The sequence below is a fragment of the Coregonus clupeaformis genome, chromosome 29 (assembly GCF_020615455.1).
Source record: "Coregonus clupeaformis isolate EN_2021a chromosome 29, ASM2061545v1, whole genome shotgun sequence".
Taxonomy (NCBI): Eukaryota; Metazoa; Chordata; class Actinopteri; order Salmoniformes; family Salmonidae; genus Coregonus; species Coregonus clupeaformis.
Window position 1 is genome coordinate 3,132,324 of NC_059220.1, and position 23,334 is coordinate 3,155,657.

Below are 23,334 nucleotides of genomic sequence, written 5' to 3' on the forward strand. Positions count from 1 at the left end.
CTTGTGGAAAGCTACCCGAAACGTTTGACCCAAGTTAAACAATTTAAAGTTAATGCTACCAAATACTAATTGAGTGTATATAAACTTCTGACCCACTGGGAATGTGATGAAAGAAATAAAAAGCTGAAATAAATAATTCTCTACTATTATTCTGACATTTCACATTCTTAAAATAAAGTGGTGATCCTAACTGACTTAAGACAGGGAATTTTTACTTGGATTTAAATGTCAGGAATTGTGAAAAACTGAGTTTAAATGTATTTGGCTATGGTGTATGTAAACGTCCGACTTCAACTGTAGGTCCTGGATGGCAGGAAGCTTGGCCCCAGTGATGTACTGGGCTGTACGCACTACCCTCTGTAGCGCCTTACGGTCGGATGCCGAGCAGTTGCCATACCAGGCGGTGATGCAACCGGTCAGGATGCTCTCGATGGTGCAGCTGTAGAACTTTTTGAGGATCTGGGGACCCCATGACAAATCTTTTCAGTCTCCTGAGGGGGAAAATATATTGTCGTGCCCTCTTCACAACTTTCTTGGTGTGTTTGGACCATGATAGTTTGTTGGTGATGTGGACACCAAGGAATTTGAAACTCTACCCGCTCCACTACAGCCCCGTCGATGTGAATGGGGGCGTGTTCGGCCCTCCTTTTCCTGTATTCCACGATCATCTCCTTTTTCTTGCTCACGTTGAGGGAGAGGTTGTTGTCCTGGCACCACACTGCCAGGTCTCTGACCTCCTCCCTATAGGCTGTCTCATCGTTGTCGGTGATCAGGCCTACCATTGTTGTGTCGTCAGCAAACTTAATGATGGTGTTGGAGTCGTGCTTGGCCACGCAGTCGTGGGTGAACAGGGAGTACAGGAGGGGACTAAGCACACACCCCTGAGGGACCCAGTGTTGAGAATCAGCGTGGCAGATGTGTTGTTGCCTACCCTTACCACCTGGGGGCGGCCCGTCAGGAAGTCCAGGATTCAGTTGCAGAGGGAGGTGTTTAGTCCCAGGGTCCTTAGCTTATTGATGAGCTTTGTGGGCACTATGGTGTTGAACGCTGAGCTGTAGTCAATGAACAGCATTCTCACATATGTGTTCCTTTTGTCCAGGTGGGAAAGGGCAGTGTGGAGTGCGATTGAGATTGCGTCATCAATGGATCAGTTGGGGCGGTATGCGAATTGGAGTGGGTCTAGGGTTTCTGGGATGATGGTGTTGATGTAGCCATGATCAGCCTTCATGGCTACCAACGTGAGTGCTACGGGCGGTAGTCATTTAGGCAGGTTACCTTCACTTTCTTGGGCAAAGGGACCAAGGTGGTCTGCTTGAAACATGTAGGTATTACAGACTCGGTTAGGGAGAGGTTGAAAATGTCAGTGAAGCACTTGCCAGTTGGTCCGCGCATGCTCGGAGTACACGTCCAGGTAATCCGTCTGGCCCTGCAGCCTTGTGAATGTTGATCTGTTTAAAGGTCTTGCTCACATCGGCTATGGAGAGCTTGATCACACAGTCGTCCAGAACAGCTGGTGCTCTCATGCATGCTTCAGTGTTGCTTGCCTCGAAGTGAGCATAAAAAGGCATTTAGCTCGTCTGGTAGGCTCGTGTCACTGGGCAGCTCGCAGCTGGGTTTCCCTTTGTAGCCCGTAATAGTTTGCAAGCCCTGCCACATCCGACGAGCATCAGAGCGGTGTAGTAGGATTCAATCTTAGTCCTCTATTGATGCTTTGCCTGTTTGATGGTTCGTCTGAGGGCATAGCGGGATTTCTTATAAGCGTCTGGATTAGTGTCCCACTCCTTGAAAGCGGCAGCTCTAGCCTTTAGCTCGGTACAGATGTTGCCTGTAATCAATGGCTTCTGGTTGGGATATGTATGTACAGTCACTGTGGGGACGACGTCGTCGATACACTTATTGATGAAGCCGGTGACTGATATGGTGTACTCCTCAATGCCATCGGATGAATCCCAGAACATATTCCAGTCTGTGCTAGCAAAACAGTCCTGTAGCTTAGCATCTGCGTTATCTGACCACCTCCGTATTGAGCGAGTCACTGGTACTTCCTGCTTTCGTTTTTGCTTGTAAGCAGGAATCAGGAGGCTTGAATTATGGTCAGATTTGCCAAATGGAGGGTGAGGGAGAACTTTGTACGCGTCTCTGTGTGTGGAGTAAAGGTGGTCTAGAGTTTTTTTTCCTCTGGTTGCACGTGACACGCTGGTAGAAAAGTCCCCGGCCACTCGGAGCGCCGCTTCTGGATGAGCATTTTCTTGTTTGCTTATGGCGTTATACAGCTCGTTGGGTGCGGTCTTAGTGCCAGCATTGGTTTGTGATGGTAAATAGACAGCTACGCTAAAAAATATAGATGAAAACTCTCTTGGTAAATAGTGTGATCTACAGTTTATCATGAGGTACTCTACCTCAGGCGAGCAATACCTCGAGACCTCCTTAATATTAGACATTGTGCACCAGCTGTTATTGACAAATAGACACACACCCCCTTCCCTCGCCTTGCCAGACGTAGCTGTTCTGTCTTGCCGACGCACGGAAAACCCAGCCAGCTCTATATTATCCGTGTCATCGTTCAGCCACGACTCGGTGAAACATAAGATATTACAGTTTTTTAATGTCCCGTTGGTAGGATAGTCTTGAACGGAGCTCATCCAGTTTATTCTCCAGTGATTGCACATTGGCCAATAGAACGGATGGTAGAGGTGGGTTACTCACTTGCCGACTAATTCTCACAAGGCACCCCGACCTTCGCCCCCTGTACCTCCGTCTTTTCTTCATGCGAATGACGGGGATTTGGGCCTGGTCTCGGAGAAACAGTATAACCTTCGCGTCGAACTCATTAAAATAAAATATATTCGTCCAGTTCGAGGTGAGTAATCGCTGTTCTGACATCCTGAAGCTCTTTTCGGTCATAAGAGACGGTGGCAGAAACATTATGTACAAAATAAGTTACAAACAATGCGAAAAACAAACAAAATAGCAGAGTTGGTCAGAAGCCCGTAAAACGGCAGCCATCCCCTCCGGTGCCATTATCAGAAGCCATGCGCACCGGGTAAGCAAAGTGTTCCCATTTTGAACCATTTAATTTGTCTGAAAAGACAAACTCCGCCTACCCAGCAGACCGGGAGATATGTGGCTAAATCGAGCCTACTGTGCTGGCCAATCAGATAAGTACAGAGCTTCCAAGACCCCGGCCACAGCAAAGTTTGATCCTAGCCTACGTAAGATTTTATAACTTTTAAAACCATGACCACAGAGGGACTGTCAAAGAATACAGCAAAAAGCTGCTGTTTTTATGAGTGAGGCAGGTAGCTTAGTGGGTAAGAGCGTTGTGCCAGTAACCGAAAGGTCGCTGGTTCTAATCCCCGAGCCAACTAGGTGAAAAATCTGTCGATGTGCCCTTGAGCAAGGCACTTAACCCTAATTGCTCCTGTAAGTCGCTCTGGATAAGAGCGTCTGCTAAATGACAAAAAAAAAAAAAAAAAAAAATTTATTCAGCGCTGTCAACACTGTTTTTATTCTACACTATTATAAAACATGAAACGTGCTTCTCCCTACTTCCACTCACGCTGCAGCTGCAATGAAGGAGCAGCCAAGTGCATCGATAGGCCTGTGTATCCCTGCGTTTGTATTATTATTAGCAGCTCGTCGTGTCTATTTTAATATCGAGGAATATTTCACTTTCTCTGGTCATAGGAATAAACTTGAATTTGTGCTTGAGGCAGATGCGGTGCGACTCGAGTTTCGCCATCAGGTGGAAGACGTTTTCACCTCTCTCTGGTCAATCTCACCAGAGGAAAGGAAGGAGAGAGCAGAGAGAGGTAGACCCTCTGCTGCTCTCTCCCTCTGCTGAGACTAATGCCGTGTTCAAAACAACTGGAATAATTAAAAAAATGCAAATTAATTACTTAAAAATCATACAATGTGATTTTCTGGATTTTTGTTTTAGATTCCGTCTCTCACAGTTGAAGTGTACCTATGATAAAAAATTACAGACCTCTGCATGCTTTGTAAGTAGGAAAACCTGCAAAATCGGCAGTGTATCAAATACTTGTTCACCCCACTGTACATGTTCATATAGCCTACATGACTCGAAGTCCTTTTAATAGAACAAAGATGTGAGGGTTTTCCCCGGTTAAACACACACAGCAAGGATACTGAAAAAATATATAAAACGCAACAATTTCAACGATTTTGCTGAGTTACAGGAAATCAGTCAATTAAAATAAATTCATTAGGCCCTAATCTATGGGTTTCAAATGACTGGGCAGGAGCGCAGCCATGGGTGGGCCTGGGAGAGCATAGGCCCACCCACTGGGGAGCCAGGCCCAGCCAATCAGAATTCGTTTTTCCCCACAAAAGGGCTTTATTGCAGACAGAAATACTCCTCAGCTGGGCTGGCGTGGTTACCAGGGACGGCCTGTTCAATAGGGCGATATGGGCGACGCACTGCCAAACGGGAAAAGGAAGGGATTTTTTTTCTAATCAATTATATCACGGCAACAGTAGTTATCAGTGTTGTAATCTATACGTCTGATCTGCCACAGTGCCACACTGCCACTAAATGTCGAATCAGGCTAAAGTCGTGCTTCAAATGGCTCCACCCCCTTTTGGGGCGATTTCAGTCAGATTGAAAATCGCCCAGAACTTCTGTCATAGACTCCCATGTAAAATCTATTTTTTTCAAATTTCAGAGCCTTCAATACAATCTCAATGGGTGTCTGTGGGCTTGCACTTACGCTGTCGTCATACGTTACGTAACCATGAACGTAACTGAGAAAAGAGTGGATTGTTTGAAAGAAGTTCCTTTTTGTCGGCGAACAAATTAAGATAAATTGGCAACGAAACAATTAGGACCTCCCAGACCAAATTTAATAATTCAACAGGTTTCTACTAAAGGCGGAAAGTCCTACACCCGAGGATTTTCCAAAAATTGGTACGAACGAAAAAAGACATTGCCACTCACTCAACTGGATGACGAGGGATACAGGCTAGCTGTCCGCCGCCACAACGATGAGGTTAGTGTTGATAATCACAAGTTTACTGGATGTGGATATGGTGTAATAAAGGCAGTTTATTCAGAGGTAAATATATCTGGAATCGCGTTCACGGACCCGTTCGTCAAACTCTTAGGGAGCTATAAATTAAGCCCCATTACTTACCATATCAGATAAGAGAAATTGCTGCAGCTACATATATTTTACATCCTGGCCCTACATAGTTCACTATTTGCATCACTTACCAAAATATTACATGTGGTCATATATGCTTGGAAAGTGGAGATGCCATAGAACGTCAAAAAAGTAAACATTGCTGGAGACACATTGCCGTTTTGGAGAAGACATCGCGTTTGCTAGCGAAGAGATTTGTTGTGGCAAATGAACTTGGGCTGGGAATTGCCAGGAACCTCACGATAAGATATATGCATCAGCATTGCGAGTCTCATGATTCTATACGTATTGCGATTCGATACTGTGATTTTATTGCGCACCATATGTCTGTTGCAGAGGGATCAGAAAGCCATGAGAACGAGTTTTGATCAGTCATGGAAATAAAAGTGCTGAAAACAAATTGGCTCCCAATGTGAAAAGATTGAGAACAAGCTATGAAGGAACAATAATGGTGTTTTGGTGCAGGTACAGCCAACTAGCGCTAAAATATTGCGATATTGTCAATACAGTATATCGTAAAGTATCACTATGTAACTCGATTTCTTTCACCCCAATCCCTCAAATTAACGGTAAATAACTGAATTGTTTGCCCCACATTTAGCTAAGATGATTAGCTAGCCAGCTAAAATGTTTTAGTTAGTTAGCAGTCGCATCTACAATAGTTTACTGTCAATAACATGTCTCCAAAAATGACGTGGTGTCTCCAATTGTGTTGACATTTTACAATTGCAATGCGCATCCATGAGTATCCACTTTCTGTAGCTCAGCTGGTAGAGCATGGTGCTTGTAACGCCAAGGTAGTGGGTTCGATCCCCGGGACCACCCATACACAAAAATGTATGCACGCATGACTGTAAGTCGCTTTGGATAAAAGCGTCTGCTAAATGGCATATTATTATTATTATTATTATTATTATTATTATCTGAAGAGAGCCCCGAAACATTGTGTGCAGACATTTTATGCAATAAATGAAGTAGGTTCAATCTAGTAGTTCTGATCTTCTGATTGGTCCTGATGAGTTGGGCGAGGTCCCCTGCAGGCTACTGTCACTGTTGCATTGGCTCTGAGTCGGGTTCTCTGTCTTCAAATGTTCAGCCTAAGAGAGGGGATTTTTGTGTGTGTGTGTGTGTGTGTGTGTGTGTTTAACAGTGATGATGTGTGTGTGTGTGTGTGTGTGTTTAACAGTGATGATGTGTGTGTGTGTGTGTGTGTGTGTCCTCAGAGCAAGAACTCGTGAGTTGGAAGAACTGAGAGGCCTATGGCGTGGGTGTTGTCCTTGGCCACCTGCTGACAAGGCTGACAAGATAGGACCCTTTTGTCCATTGTTATTGGATAGGAACAGAACTTATAACCAGCTCCTGACCTAAATAGATCTTAGCACAACATTTTACTCAACATATCATATTCCATATTCACTATAACAAATATATTTACTACGACATTAGCAAGAACCGCCACATCCTCAGCCGGCTAATCCAGTGTGTGAAGTTTTGCGGAGTGTTTGAGTTAGCTTTGCGAGGCAAAGATGAAACTGAGGGCTCCACCAACCCTGGTAAGCCAACACTTTTGAGATCAGTCAATAAATGCTTCTGGTATTGACTTATATGCTGCCCCTGTCTTCATGTTGTTGCTGGACATATCTTTTTTTAAATGTGTGTAGGTCACCTAAATCATCAGAAAAATTGCCCCTCCTGAGAATTTTTTCAGGAGCCGCCACTGGTGGTTACAAGTGGTCTGCGATTGTGAGGCCGGTTGGATGTACTGCCAAATTCTCTAAATGACGTTGGAGGCGGCTTATGGTAGAGAAATTAACATTACATTCTCTGGAAACAGCTCTGGTGGACATTCCTGCAGTCAGCATGCCATTTGCACGCTCCCTCAAAACATGAGACATCTGTGGCATTGTGTTGCGTGACAAAACGGCACATTTTAGAGTGGCCTTTTATTGTCCCCAGCAAAGGAGAAATGCTCACTATCAGGGATGTAAACCAATTTGTGCACAACATTTGAGAGAAAACGCTTTTTGTGTTTATGTAACATTTCTGGGATCTTTTATTTCAGCTCATTAAACATGGGACCAGCACTTTACATGTTGCGTTTATATTTCTGTTCAGTGTACAGTATATACTGTGTACACATGTAGGGGAAAACTCCAACAGCAGCTCTAGTGGTGGATTCATTAGTCCACACCGTAACAAAACGTTTTGCAACGGAATCCGTTTACTCCAAACGGAAAACGTTTTGCAACGAAAACGAGTTTCTATTGGACAAATTCAAGTAGGTCCCTCCCCATTTCGTTCTGTTTGCGTCTGTTTGCTTTTGTTTGGTTCCTAGTGAATACACCCCAGGCCTCCAGCTCGTTTGGTTCCTAGTGAATACACCCCAGGCCTCCAGCCCGTTTGGTTCCTAGTGAACACACCCAAGGCCTCCAGCTCGTTTGGTTCCTAGTGAACACACCCCAGGCCTCCAGCCCGTTTGGTTCCTAGTGAATACACCCCAGGCCTCCAGCCCGTTTGGTTCCTAGTGAATACACCCCAGGCCTCCAGCCCGTTTGGTTCCTAGTGAATACACCCCAGGCCTCCAGCCCGTTTGGTTCCTAGTGAATACACCCCAGGCCTCCAGCCCGTTTGGTTCCTAGTGAACACACCCCAGGCCTCCAGCCCGTTTGGTTCCTAGTGAACACACCCCAGGCCTCCAGCCCGTTTGGTTCCTAGTGAATACACCCCAGGCCTCCAGCCCGTTTGGTTCCTAGTGAATACACCCCAGGCCTCCAGCCCGTTTGGTTCCTAGTGAACACACCCCAGGCCTCCAGCCCGTTTGGTTCCTAGTGAATACACCCCAGGCCTCCAGCCCGTTTGGTTCCTAGTGAATACACCCCAGGCCTCCAGCCCGTTTGGTTCCTAGTGAACACACCCCAGGCCTCCAGCTCGTTTGGTTCCTAGTGAACACACCCCAGGCCTCCAGCCCGTTTGGTTCCTAGTGAATACACCCCAGGCCTCCAGCCCGTTTGGTTCCTAGTGAATACACCCCAGGCCTCCAGCCCGTTTGGTTCCTAGTGAATACACCCCAGGCCTCCAGCCCGTTTGGTTCCTAGTGAATACACCCCAGGCCTCCAGCCCGTTTGGTTCCTAGTGAACACACCCCAGGCCTCCAGCCCGTTTGGTTCCTAGTGAATACACCCCAAATGGCACCCTATTCCCTGTATAGTGCACTACTTTTGACCAGAGCCCTATGTAGGGTGCCATTTGGGATGCAGGCTGACTGATTTCATCTACTTTCAGAGGCAACCGTTATTATGAACCAGTGATACTACTGACACCACTTTCAACCGTTATTATGAACCAGTGATACTACTGGCCACACTTTCAACCGTTATTATGAACCAGTGATACTACTGACACCACTTTCAACCGTTATTATGAACCAGTGATACTACTGACACCACTTTCAACCGTTATTATGAACCAGTGATACTACTGACACCACTTTCAACCGTTATTATGAACCAGTGATACTACTGACCACACTTTCAACCGTTATTATGAACCAGTGATCATCCTGACCACACTTTCAACCGTTATTATGAACCAGTGATCATCCTGACCACACTTTCAACAGTTATTATGAACCAGTGATCATCCTGACCACACTTTCAACCGTTATTATGAACCAGTGATACTACTGGCCACACTTTCAACCGTTATTATGAACCAGTGATACTACTGGCCACACTTTCAACCGTTATTATGAACCAGTGATACTACTGGCCACACTTTCAACCGTTATTATGAACCAGTGATACTACTGGCCACACTTTCAACCGTTATTATGAACCAGTGATACTACTGGCCACACTTTCAACCGTTATTATGAACCAGTGATCATCCTGACCACACTTTCAACCGTTATTATGAACCAGTGATCATCCTGACCACACTTTCAACCGTTATTATGAACCTGTGATCATCCTGACCACACTTTCAACCGTTATTATGAACCAGTGATCATCCTGACCACACTTTCAACCGTTATTATGAACCAGTGATCATCCTGACCACACTTTCAACCGTTATTATGAACCTGTGATCATCCTGACCACACTTTCAACCGTTATTATGAACCAGTGATCATCCTGACCACACTTTCAACCGTTATTATGAACCAGTGATCATCCTGACCACACTTTCAACCGTTATTATGAACCTGTGATCATCCTGACCACACTTTCAACTGTTATTATGAACCAGTGATCATCCTGACCACACTTTCAACCGTTATTTCAGGGGTAACAATTTCCCACCTCAGTGACTAAGACTGGACAGGTTTCTAATGGAACTGCAGTGCTAAGCTGCTTCCCAAACAGCACTGTATTCCCTATATAGTGCACTACTGTTAACTAGGCCCCATAGGGAACTGGTCAAAAGTAGTGCACTATGTAGGGCAGGGTTCTTCAATTCCGGTCCTGGAGGGCCGAAACACTTCTGTTTGTTTTATTTCTACCTGGTAGTTAATTGCACTCACCTGGTGTCCCAGGTCTGAATTAGCTCCTGATTAGAAGGAGAGGATGAAAAACAGAGGTGTTTCGGCCCTCCAGGACCGGAATTGAATAACCCTGATGTAGGGAATAGGGTGCCAGAGGTGTTTCGGCCCTCCGGGGTTTAGGGTGTCATTTGGGACGGAGCCTTTGACTGAGGGGGAGCAGAAGCTGTGGTGCAGAATCCAGCATAAGGGACGTGGATCAATACAGAGCAACACTGGTGCACCACAGGAGAAGGGAGGTAGTGAGTGGCAGTTCAATTCACACTGAACCAGTTTAACAGGTCTCAAACTGAATCCCTAATCAAGTAGTCTTTTTAATCAAGTAGTCTTTGTATTTGACGACACCAGGAGAGGACAGACCAAAAGGAGGTCAACTTGAGGTCATCTCCGCCGTGTGAAAGGACACCATGAGCACCAACATTTGAAGTTCATAGGACCATGTCAAATTGGGTGTCAAATAAAAGGCATGAATACATTTTTCAACCATTTTCCATACCAAAAATTAGGAATAAGCAAAGGCTTTGATTTCTGGTCAAACAAATGGATAAAAGGGGTCTTGGACAACATCTACCAGAAAAAGTCTTAAAACACAATAATGTTGAAGTAAAGACCCCTGCCAGCTAATATCAACACCTATATTTAGTTTCAGAGCAATGATTTGCCTTCTGTAAGTTTAAGAAACATTGCCTTGTGATTCCGTAACCAAAAACCCACATATTTTTAATATATTTTCTAATTTCTCTCCCTCGTGAGGAGGATAATGAAAGTTCACAGAAGTAACAAGTAAAGTTAGACCTACCAATTAGTTCGTGTTTTTACTGTGTTTATGAATTTATGAAGTGTTTAAAAACTCATCATTCTGTTATCAAATCGGTAACGGAATTTCCGAAAATATCTGTAACAGAATTACTGCAATTGAATTGGCTACAATGGCAAATTAGAGTAGTCACAAACCTCCCTTCCACTGGCATACTGTTATGTTCAGCTCATACAGCGCCTTCAGAAAGTATTCACACCCCTTTACATTTTTCCACATTTTGTTGTGTTACAGCCTGAATTTAAAATTGATTAAATTGAGATTTTTTTTTTGTCACTGGCCAATACATAATACACCATCATGTCAAAGTGGAATTATATGTTTTTCAACATTTTTACAAATTAATTACAAATGAAATGCTGAAATGTCTTGAGTTAATAAGTATTCAACCCCTTTTGTTATGGCATGCCTAAATAAGTTCATGAGTAAAAATGTGCTTAACAAGTCACCTAAGAAGTTGCATGGACTCACTCTGTGTACAATAATAGTGTTTAACATGATTTTTGAATGACTACCCCATCTCTGTACCCCACACATACAATTATCTGTAAGGTCCCTCAGTCGAGCAGTGAATTTCAAACACAGATTCAACCACAAAGACCAGGGAGGTTTTCCAATGCCTCGCAAAGAAGGGCACCTATTGGTAGATCGTATTTTTTTTTAAAGCAGACATTGAATATCCATTTGAGCATGGTGAAGTTATTAATTACACTTTGGATGGTGTATCAATACACCCAGTCACTACAAAGATACAGGCGTCCTTCCTAACTCAGTTGCCGGAGAGGAAGGAAACCGCTCAGGGAATTCACCATGAGGCCAATGGTGACTTTAAAACAGTTACAGAGTTTAATGCTTACCAAGAAGACAGTGAATGATCCTGAGTGACCAAGTTACAGTTTTGACTTAAATCTACTTGAAATTATATGCCAAGACCTGGAAATGGTTGTCTAGCAATGATCAACAACCAACTTGACAGAGCTTGAAGAATTTTGAAAATAATACTGCACAATCCAGGTGTGTAAAGTTCTTAGAGACTTACCCAGAAACACTCACAGCTGTAATCGCTGCCAAAGGTGATTCTAATATGTATTGACTCAGGGGTGTGAATACTTAGAGTGTAAATTAGATTTCTGTATTTCATTTTCAATATATTTGCAAACATTTCTAAAAACATGTTTTCACTTTGTCATTATGGGGTATTGTGTGTAGATGGGTGAAAATTAATTTTGAATTCAGGCTGTAACAACAAAATGTGGAATAAGTCAAGGGGTATGAATACTTTCTGAAAGTGCTGTAACTGTTTTGCTCTCTCTCTCTCTCTCTCTCCTGTGTCTCTCTCTCTCTCTCTCTCTCTCTCTCTCTCTCTCTCTCTCTCTCTCTCTCTCTCTCTCTCTCTCTCTCTCTCTCTCTCTCTCTCTCTCTCTCTCCATGACACCTACCATCTTTCCATTTACTGTAACCAGCATCCTCACCCAATGAGCACCGACCAACACCGGACGTCCATGGACGTTGAAAAGTAGCTGACTGGACCAAATCTGAACCAATCATAGATGTCTATGTTTCACAAGTTTAGACAGCACAGTAGAACACAGTCCAGTAGAGAACAGCACAGTAGAACACCGTCCAGTAGAGAACAGCACAGTAGAGAACAGCACAGTAGAACACCGTCCAGTAGAGAACAGCACAGTAGAACACAGTCCAGTAGAGAACAGCACAGTAGAGAACAGTAGAACACAGTAGAGAACAGTAGAGAACAGCACAGTAGAACCCAGTCCAGTAGATAACAGTAGAGAACAGTAGAACACAGTAGAGAACAGTAGAGAACAGTAGAGAACAGTAGATAACAGCACAGTAGAACACAGTAGAACACAGTAGAGAACAGTAGAGAACAGCACAGTAGATAACAGTAGAACACAGTAGAGAACAGTAGAGAACAGCACAGTAGAGAACAGTAGAACACAGTAGAGAACAGTAGAGAACAGTAGAGAACAGTAGATAACAGTAGAGAACAGCACAGTAGAACACAGTCCAGTAGAGAACAGCACAGTAGATAACAGTAGAACACAGTAGAGAACAGTAGAGAACAGCACAGTAGATAACAGTAGAACACAGTAGAGAACAGTAGAGAACAGCACAGTAGATAACAGTAGAACACAGTAGAGAACAGTAGAGAACAGCACAGTAGATAACAGTAGAACACAGTAGAGAACAGTAGAGAACAGCACAGTAGATAACAGTAGAACACAGTAGAGAACAGTAGAGAACAGCACAGTAGAACACAGTCCAGTAGAGAACATACCCACTATACACACACATGTATTTTGTGTTGTAGATATGTGGTAGTAGAGTAGTGGCATGAGGGAACACACTTAATGTGTTGTGAAATGTGTTGTGAAATAATTTTGCTGGACCCCAGGAAGAGTAGCTGTTTGCCTTGGTAGGAACTAATGGGGATCCATAATAAACCCCAGGAAGAGTAGCTGCTGCCTTGGCAGGAACTAATGGGGATCCATAATAAACCCCAGGAAGAGTAGCTGCTGCCTTGGCAGGAACTAATGGGGATCCATAATAAACCCCAGGAAGAGTAGCTGCTGCCTTGGCAGGAACTAATGGGGATCCATAATAAACCCCAGGAAGAGTAGCCGCTGCCTTGGCAGGAACTAATGGGGATCCATAATAAACCCCAGGAAGAGTAGCTGCTGCCTTGGCAGGAACTAATGGGGATCCATAATAAACCCCAGGAAGAGTAGCTGTTGCCTTGGCAGGAACTAATGGGGATACATAATAAACCCCAGGAAGAGTAGCTGCTGCCTTGGCAGGAACTAATGGGGATCCATAATAAACCCCAGGAAGAGTTGCTGCTGCCTTGGCAGGAACTAATGGGGATCCATAATAAACCCCAGGAAGAGTAGCTGCTGCCTTGGCAGGAACTAATGGGGATCCATAATAAACCCCAGGAAGAGTAGCCGCTGCCTTGGCAGGAACTAATGGGGATCCATAATAAACCCCAGGAAGAGTAGCTGCTGCCTTGGCAGGAACTAATGGGGATCCATAATAAACCCCAGGAAGAGTAGCTGTTGCCTTGGCAGGAACTAATGGGGATACATAATAAACCCCAGGAAGAGTAGCTGCTGCCTTGGCAGGGAACTAATGGGGATCCATAATAAACCCCAGGAAGAGTTGCTGCTGCCTTGGCAGGAACTAATGGGGATCCATAATAAACCCCAGGAAGAGTTGCTGCTGCCTTGGCAGGAACTAATGGGGATCCATAATAAACCCCAGGAAGAGTAGCTGCTGCCTTGGCAGGAACTAATGGGGATCCATAATAAACCCCAGGAAGAGTAGCCGCTGCCTTGGCAGGAACTAATGGGGATCCATAATAAACCCCAGGAAGAGTAGCTGCTGCCTTGGCAGGAACCAATGGAGATCCATAATAAACCCCAGGAAGAGTAGCCGCTGCCTTGGCAGGAACTAATGGGGATCCATAATAAACCCCAGGAAGAGTAGCTGCTGCCTTGGCAGGAACTAATGGGGATCCATAATAAACCCCAGGAAGAGTAGCTGTTGCCTTGGCAGGAACTAATGGGGATACATAATAAACCCCAGGAAGAGTAGCTGCTGCCTTGGCAGGAACTAATGGGGATCCATAATAAACCCCAGGAAGAGTTGCTGCTGCCTTGGCAGGAACTAATTGGGATCCATAATAAACCCCAGGAAGAGTAGCTGTTGCCTTGGCAGGAACTAATGGGGATACATAATAAACCCCAGGAAGAGTAGCTGCTGCCTTGGCAGGAACTAATGGGGATACATAATAAACCCCAGGAAGAGTAGCTGCTGCCTTGGCAGGAACTAATGGGGATCCATAATAAACCCCAGGAAGAGTAGCCGCTGCCTTGGCAGGAACTAATGGGGATCCATAATAAACCCCAGGAAGAGTAGCCGCTGCCTTGGCAGGAACTAATGGGGATCCATAATAAACCCCAGGAAGAGTAGCTGCTGCCTTGGCAGGAACTAATGGGGATCCATAATAAACCCCAGGAAGAGTAGCTGCTGCCTTGGCAGGAACTAATGGGGATCCATAATAAACCCCAGGAAGAGTAGCTGTTGCCTTGGCAGGAACTAATGGGGATACATAATAAACCCCAGGAAGAGTTTGTTTGTTTGTTTTGTTTTTGGTCATTTAGCAGACGCTCTTATCCAGAGCGACTTACAGGAGCAATTAGGGTTAAGTGCCTTGCTCAAGGGCACATCGACAGATATTTCACCTAGTCGGCTCGGGGATTAGAACCAGCGACCTTTCGGTTACTGGCACAACGCTCTTACCCACTAAGCTACCTGCCGCCCTAGAGTAGAGTAGCTGCTGCCTTGGCAGGAACTAATGGGGATCCATAATAAACCCCAGGAAGAGTTGCTGCTGCCTTGGCAGGAACTAATGGGGATCCATAATAAACCCAAGGAAGAGTAGCTGCTGCCTTGGCAGGAACTAATGGGGATCCATAATAAACCCAAGGAAGAGTAGCTGCTGCCTTGGCAGGAACTAATGGGGATCCATAATAAACCCCAGGAAGAGTAGCTGCTGCCTTGACAGGAACTAATGGGAATCCATTATACAAATACCGTAAATCCCTTACCGGGTGTAAATCCACTTCCCTTACTGTAGTTCAATAACCAAAAGAGATGTTTTCATACTCAAGGTGTCATTTCATAGCTGAAACCCCATTCTTTCTGCAGACATCTTCGATATTTAACAAGAGTTTTTGGAAAACGTGGTCACATAAAAAAACGGAGGAAGATTTAACCGTAATTCTGTTACCAAACATTGCACCTGCACTGTTCTTCCAGTAAATGTGTTTTTGTGACATTTTCTGTGTACATTGTTCAAAGTAGTTATTGTGCGTAGAGTTGTGTGGTTTGGTTTGTTAAACTTTGAATTTAATTTTTTATTTGTTTTATTTAACCTTTATTTAACCAGGTAAGCCAGTTGAGAACAAGTTCTCATTTACAACTGCGACCTGGCCAAGATAAAGCAAAGCAGTGCGATAAAAACAACAACACAGAGTTACATATGGGGTAAAAAAACATAAAGTCAAAAAATACAACAGAAAATATATATACAGTGTGTGCAAATGTAGCAAGTTATGGAGGTAAGGCAATAAATAGGCCATAGTGCAAAATAAATACAATTAGAATGCTAGATGTGCAAGAGATGATGTGCAAATAGAGATACTGGGGTGCAAAAGAGCAAAATAAATAACAATATGGGGATGAGGTAGTTGGGTGGGCTAATTACAGATGGGCTGTGTACAGGTGCAGTGATCGGTAAGGTGCTCTGACAACTGATGCTTAAAGTTAGTGAGGGAGATAAGAGTCTCCAGCTTCAGAGATTTTTGCAATTCGTTCCAGTCATTGGCAGCAGAGAACTGGAAGGAATGGCGGCCAAAGGAGGTGTTGGCTTTGGGGATGACCAGTGAGATATACCTGCTGGAGCGCAGACTACGGGTGGGTGCTGCTATGGTGACCAATGAGCTAAGATAAGGCGGGGATTTGCCTAGCAGTGATTTATAGATGGCCTGGAGCCAGTGGGTTTGGCGACTAATATGTAGTGAGGACCAGCCAACAAGAGCGTACAGGTCACAGTGGTGGGTAGTGTATGGGGCTTTGGAGACAAAACGGATGGCACTGTGATAGACTACATCCAATTTGCTGAGTAGAGTGTTGGAGGCTATTTTGTAAGACATCGCCAAAGTCAAGGATCGGTAGGATAGTCAGTTTTACGAGGGCATGTTTGGCAGTATGAGTGAAGGAGGCTTTGTTACGAAATAGGAAGCCGATTCTAGATTTAACTTTGGATTGGAGATTCTTTATGTGAGTCTGGAAGGAGAGTTTACAGTCTAACCAGACACCTCAATGGTTTTTGTTTGGCATACATTTTAAAGTGAAAGATCTGAGTCAAAGCGTAATTCCGTTACCATGGAATTGCCCTTTTACAAAGGCTGTAAAAAATAAATAAAAAAATCAGATTTTCAAGAATGATCTCTGAAAATGATGCCAAGTGTTTACAAGTATATTTACTAGTATATTTACTAGTATAGCCTAAACCCACACGGGGGAATAATGTACTCTAAGCAGATAGAATACAGGACAGGGCCCGTATTCAGAAAGCATCTAGGATCAGATCCCCTGAAGTCCTTATATTATTATTCATTATGATCCTAGATCAGCACTCCTACTTTGACCTACTTTAGTGCAGGGCAGGCCTGCCTGGATCAAGCCGAGCCATGACATGACCAAACAGCTTCTAGGGCCAAGTGTTGCTGAAAGTCTTCCAGCTTGCTCAGAGAAACAAGCTGTCGAGAGTAGAGATGATGCGTCCCTAATGCCATCTTATTCCCTATGGTGTAGTACTTTACACCAAGGTCCACAGGGCTCTGGTTAAGCTCAGGTCAAAAGTAGTGCACTGTGTAGGGAATAGTTAAGGTGCCCATCTGGGACGCATTCAGTGTTCAAGAGATTTCTGCTACATCCACTCTATATTTGTTTCAATATTTAGATTCAGTTCTGCCATTGGGCTAGGCCTATATTACTGTTCTGTCATTGGGCAAGGCCTATTTTACTGTTCAGCCATTGGGCAAGGCCTATGACACAATAAGGTGCCTCAGAAAATCTCTATTCTATGTTCTCCCTTGATGCAAGCACCATAGATTGCGTCCAGATTGCTTTATGTGACGCTGGCTTTATGTCTCCGAGGTCTGTCTCGTCTTGTCCCTCCAGTGGCCAACCAGCACCGGCTTTGGTGGAACTGGGCAGCCGTAAGTTTCACCACCAGTCTAGGCTACCCTCTTCCCTAAACAACGTCTGATTTCCTCTTCAGTTTTCATCAACCATGAGAGGTAAAGAATAGCAAACTCATACGGTCGTTGTCATGCCAGCCAAACATGAAAACATGTTACTACTTGCCAGCCACAGCTGACCATCACCCAGATGTGGGCATCATCCTTGGCACTTTATGACAGGACAGCAAAGGAGATGAGGGCATCTAAAAAAACATGAAAAATCCATTGGGTGGCACTTACAAACCCCACTGACTTTTAATATCACAGTCAGATTAATAAGTACCATCAATGGAGTTTCATGGCTATGCTATCTATGGTTGGCATTGGGGGAACTCATTGGTCCTGGGCCCAGGCTAGTGTCTCACTCAGCCTGGTCTCATAGACTAGACGTAATATGGTAAACGAAAATCCGGGACAAACGCTGGTATGGTTACATAAGGCAGGTTATTTAATAAGGCTAAAACAAAAAGGAGGGTGGTTGGTCGGGGTGGAAGGGTGGGCGTAAAACGCGAACATCTAGGTTGCGTGTTCGAATGCCATCACGGATAACTTTGGCATTTTAGCTAATTAGCAACTTTGCAACTACTTACAACTTTTTAGCTACTTTGCAACTACTTAGCATGTTAGCTAAACCTTCCCTTAACCCTAACCTTAACCCTTTAACCTAACTCCTAACCCTAACCCCTTACCCTAGCTAACATTAGCCACCTAGCTAACATTAGCCACAACAAATTGGAATAGTTAACATAGCATATGTATTGCAAATTCGTAACATATTGTATGAATTGTAATTCGTCACATCATACGAATTACAATTCGTAAACACATCATATGAAATGGATGATGGACATCCACAAATTAATACATACCATACGAAATGGATGAAGGACATCCACAAATTAATACCATACCAAACGTAACATATCGTACTAAATTGAGACGCCCCGATTTTTGTTAACTATGTTACGTCTACCCCGAGTCCAGGCTGTCTCGCTATAGCTAACTAGCGTGCCTTAACTTTGGCAGAGAGTACTGCAGTGGTTAGCAAGCTATCCATCTTTGGAAGAAACGTTTTGGGATAGTCATTGTCGAACATAGTCACACATTGTCTGCATTTCCATAGCTACATGACAGTCATTGCAATGGCACTGCAGTTGTATTATGACAACGTAGCTATCATCAGCGCCAACTGTCTGCTTGCCTTGGCATTTACAAGTCTGTCAAAGTATTGATGTTGTGGGGACAAGGAAGCGGGCTTACCTCGGGATGCAACTCGGGGAAGATCCATCTATTTCCCATGTGGCGAACAGGTTCATAGGCACGGGTCTATTGAGAGCACCTCCACCAAAGCTCAGCCGGCCACTTCGCTCCGCCATGGTTCGTTATGCGGCTGGCTAAACGTCCACACGAGCCGAGGCAGTAAAAAGATAGCTATCTGAATAAAATATGTATTTGTCTTAATGTGCGTTAGCAAGTTAAATCAGTTATTCGCGCGGTTAAGTTGGTACAATGGGGAGTCAGCGCAGAGGGTAGTTCCAGACGAAATGCTCCTCCTGTCTCCTCGCTTGTGTTCGCTAGACCTGCAGTACCATGCCCACACTGCCACCCCCAGGAAATAACGTCATTGCTGGCAATGCCATGGACGCATTCTCGTTCAGCTCGGGCACAAGCTGGCCAAGTGGCATGTATACAATGTCCTTGCACCGCGCGCTCCGTCCAACCTACATGCAAACAAATATGTCAAGAAAAATGTATAATGCAATGTATACAGTGCCTTTAGGAAGTAGTCACACCCCTTGACTTTTTCCACATTTAGTTGTGGAGATTGTATGACCCATCTACACACAAATGTCAAAGTGGAATTATGTGTTTCGAAATTTTTTAGAAATTAATTTAAAAATGAAAAGCTTAAATGTCTTTTCAAGCACATTGGTGGCTGCATCATGTACATAGACATGGAACACTGGTCACTTTAATAATGTTTACATACTGTTTTACTTATTCCATATGTACAGTTGAAGTCGGAAGTTTACATACACCTTAGCCAAATACATTTCAACTCAGTTTTTCACAATTCCTGACATTTAATCCTAGTAAAAATTCCCTATTTTAGGTCAGTTAGGATCACCACTTTATTTTAAGAATGTGAAACGTCAGAATAATAGTAGAGAGAATTATTTATTTAAGCTTTTATTTCTTTCATCACATTCCCAGTGGGTCAGAAGTTTACATACACTCAATTAGTATTTGGTAGCATTAACTTTAAATTGTTTAACTTCGGTCAAACGTTTCAGGTAGCCTTCCACAAGCTTCCCACAATAAGTTGGGTGAATTTTGGCCCATTCCTCCTGACAGAGCTGGTGTAACTGAGTCAGGTTTGTAGGCCTCCTTGCTCGCACACCCTTTTTCAGTTCTGCCCACAAATGTTCTATAGGATTGAGGTCAGGGCTTTGTGATGGCCACTCCAATACCTTTACTTTGTTGTCCTTAAGCCATTTTGCCACAACTTTGGAAGTATGCTTGGGGTCATTGTCCATTTGGAAGACCCATTTGCGACCAAGCTTTAACTTCCTGACTGATGTGTTGAGATGTTGCTTCAATATGTCCACATAATTTTCCTTCCTCATGATGCCATCTATTTTGTGAAGTGCACCAGTCCCTCCTGCAGCAAAGCACCCCCACAGCATGATGCTGCCACCCCGTGCTTCACGGTTGGGATGGTGTTCTTCGGCTTGCAAGCTCCCCCTTTTCCTCCAAACATAACGATGGTCATTACGGCCAAACAGTTCTATTTATGTTTCATCAGACCAGAGGACATTTCTTCAAAAAGTACGATCTTTGTCCCCATGTGCAGTTGCAAACAGTAGTCTGGCTTTTTTATGGTGATTTTGGAGCAGTGGCTTCTTCCTTGCTGAGCGGCCTTTCAGGTTATGTCGATATAGGACTTGTTTTACTGTGGATATAAATACTTTTGTACCGGTTTCCTCCAGCATCTTCACAAGGTCCTTTGCTGTTGTTCTGGGATTGATTTGCACTTTTCGCACCAAAGTGCGTTAATCTCTAGGAGACAGAACGCGTCTCCTTCCTGAGCGGTATGACGGCTGCGGGGTCCCATGGTGTTTATACTTGCGTACTATTGTTTGTACAGATGAACGTGGTACCTTCAGGCATTTGGAAATTGCTCCCAAGGATGAACCAGACTTGTGGAGGTCTACAATTGTTTTTCTGAGGTCTTGGCTGATTTCTTTTGATTTTCCCATGATGTCAAGCAAAGAGGCACTGAGTTTGAAGGTAGGCCTTGAAATCCATCCACAGGTACACCTCCAATTGACTCAAATGATGTCAATTAGCCTATCAGAAGTGTCTAAAGCCATGACATCATTTTCTGGAATTTTCCAAGCTGTTTAAAGGCACAGTGAACTTAGTGTATGTAAACTTCTGACCCACTGGAATTGTGATACAGTGAATTATAAGTGAAATAATCTGTCTGTAAACAATTGTTGGAAAAATTACTTGTGTCATGCACAAGGTAGATGTCCTAACCGACTTGACAAAACTATAGTTTGTTAACAAGACATTTGTGGAGTGGTTGAAAAACAAGTTTTAATGACTCCAACCTAAGTGTATGTAAACTTCCGACTTCAACTTTATTCTACTGTATTCTAGTCAATGCCACTCCGACATTGCTCATCCTAATATTTAATATTTATTCTTAATTCCATTCTTTACCTTTGAGTGTGTATTGTTGTGAATTGTTAGATACTACTGCACTGTTGGAGCTAGGAACACAAGAATTTAGCTACACCCGCAATAAGCTACATATGTGTATGTGACCAACACAATTTTTATTTGCTTGTAATTGTTAAGGACTGGGGAGTTTTTCAGGATAAAAAAATTAACAGAATGGAGCTAAGCACAGGCAAAATCCTAGAGGAAAACCTGGTTCAGTCTGCATTCCACCAGACACTGGCAGATTAATTCACCTTTCAGCAGGACAATAACCTAAAACACAAGGCCAAATATACACTGGAGTTGCTTACCAAGAAGACAGTAAATGTTCCTTAGTGTCAAAGTTACCGTTTTGACTTAAATCTACTTTTAAAAAATATATGGCAAGACCTGAAAATGGTTGTCTATCAAATGATCAACAACCAATTTGACAGAGCTTGAAGAATTTTGAAAAGAATAATGGGCGAATGTTGCACAACCCAGGTGTGCAAAGCTCTTAAGAAACTTACCCAGAAAGACTCACAGCTGTAATCGCTGCCAAAGGTGCTTCTAACATGTATTTACATTTCCATTTTAGTCATTTAGCAGACGCTCTTATCCAGAGCCACTTACAGTTAGTGCATACACATTATTTTTTTTTTCATACTGGCCCCCCGTGGGAATCGAACCCACAACCCTGGCATTGCAAACGCCATGCTCTACCAACTGAGCTACACGGGACCCTACTTTACTGTATTAGTATTGATTCAGGGATGTGAATACTTATGTAAATGAGATCTCTATTTCAATGAATTTGCAAAGACTTCTAAAACATGTTTTCACTTTGTCATTACGGGACATTGTGTGTAGATGGGTGAGAAAAATATACATTTCATCCATTTTGAATTCAGGCTGCAAAACAAAATGTGGAAAAAGTCATGGGGTGTGAACACTTTCTAAAGGCACTGTACCTAAGTTTATTTTAGCAATTACATTCACTTTTTATACTTAAGTATCAAAAGTAAAAGTATAAATCATTTCAAATTCCTTAAATTAAGCAAACCAGACGGCACAATGTGTTTTATAAATTTACGGATAGGGGCACACTCCAACATAATTTACAAACGAAGCATTTGTGTTTAGGGAATCCACCAGATCAGAGGCAGTAGGGATGACCAGGGATGTTCTTTTGATAAGTGCGTGAATTGGACCATTGTCCTGTCCTGCTAAGCATTCAAAATGTAATGAGTACATTTGGGTGTCAGGGAAAATGTATGGAGTAAAAAGTACACATTTTATTTAGGAAGTGAAGTAAAAGTAGTCAAATATAAATAGTAAAGTAGATACCCCCAAAAAACGACTTAAGTAAAAATATTTTAAAGTACTCCTTAAGTACTTCACACCACTGGTCAGGGAGGTGACCAAGAACCAAATGACCCACTCTGACACTACAGAGTTCCTTGGCTGAGATGGGAGATCCTGCTTGAAGGATAACAGTCTCTACAGCACTTCACCAATTTGGCCTTTATGGGAGAGTGGCCAGACGGAACCCACTCTTGAGAAAAAGGCACATGACAGCTCGCAAAATGTGAAAGACTCAGCACATAAAGCAAAATATTCTGTGGTCTGAGACAAAATGTACTCTTTGGCCTGAATGCAAAGTGCTACGTCTGGAGAAAAACGAGGCACAGTTCATCACCCGTTTAACACCATCCCTACCGTGAAGCATGGTGGTGGCAGCGACATGCTATGGGGATGATTTTCAGCAGCAGGGACTGGGAGACTGGTAAGGATAGAGGGAACAAATGAACGGAGCCAAATACAGGCAAATCTTTTGATGAGAACCTGCTTCAGAGTGCAAATGACCTTAGCCAGGGGGTGAAGATTTACATTCCAACAAGTCAATGACCCCCAGCAACGCTGGAATGGCTTCAGAACAAGAATGTGAAAGTCCTTGAGTGGCCCAACCAAAGCAGACTTGAATCGCATTTAAAAACCGGTGGAAAGACAAAGATTGCTGTTCACCGCCACTCTCCATCGAACTTACAAATCTGCAAGGAAGAACGGTAGGAAAAAAATAAATCACCAAATGCTAAACTGATACAGGCTTACACAAGATGACTCAAAGCTGTAATCTCCGCCAAAGGTGCTTCTACAAAGTACTGACTCAGGGGTGTGAATACTTTTGTAAATGGGATCTGTATTTACATTTTCAATAAAATGTGCAAAAATTTTTAAAATATGTTTTCACTTTGTCAATATGGGGTATTGTGT

The 23,334-nt window shown here is 43.5% G+C and overlaps 1 protein-coding gene across 1 annotated transcript in view; it reads right to left on the bottom strand.

The window, feature by feature from the left end:
• Positions 1-18,922, bottom strand: part of LOC121544591 (phosphofurin acidic cluster sorting protein 2-like) — a 158,148-nt gene extending 139,226 nt beyond the window's left edge. The window contains exon 1 of the mRNA XM_041854554.2: positions 18,613-18,922. Coding sequence (XP_041710488.2) covers positions 18,613-18,728 — 116 coding nt within the window. The 5' untranslated portion in view covers positions 18,729-18,922. The remainder of the gene's footprint in view (positions 1-18,612) is intronic.
• Between the last annotated feature and the right edge of the window lie 4,412 nt (positions 18,923-23,334).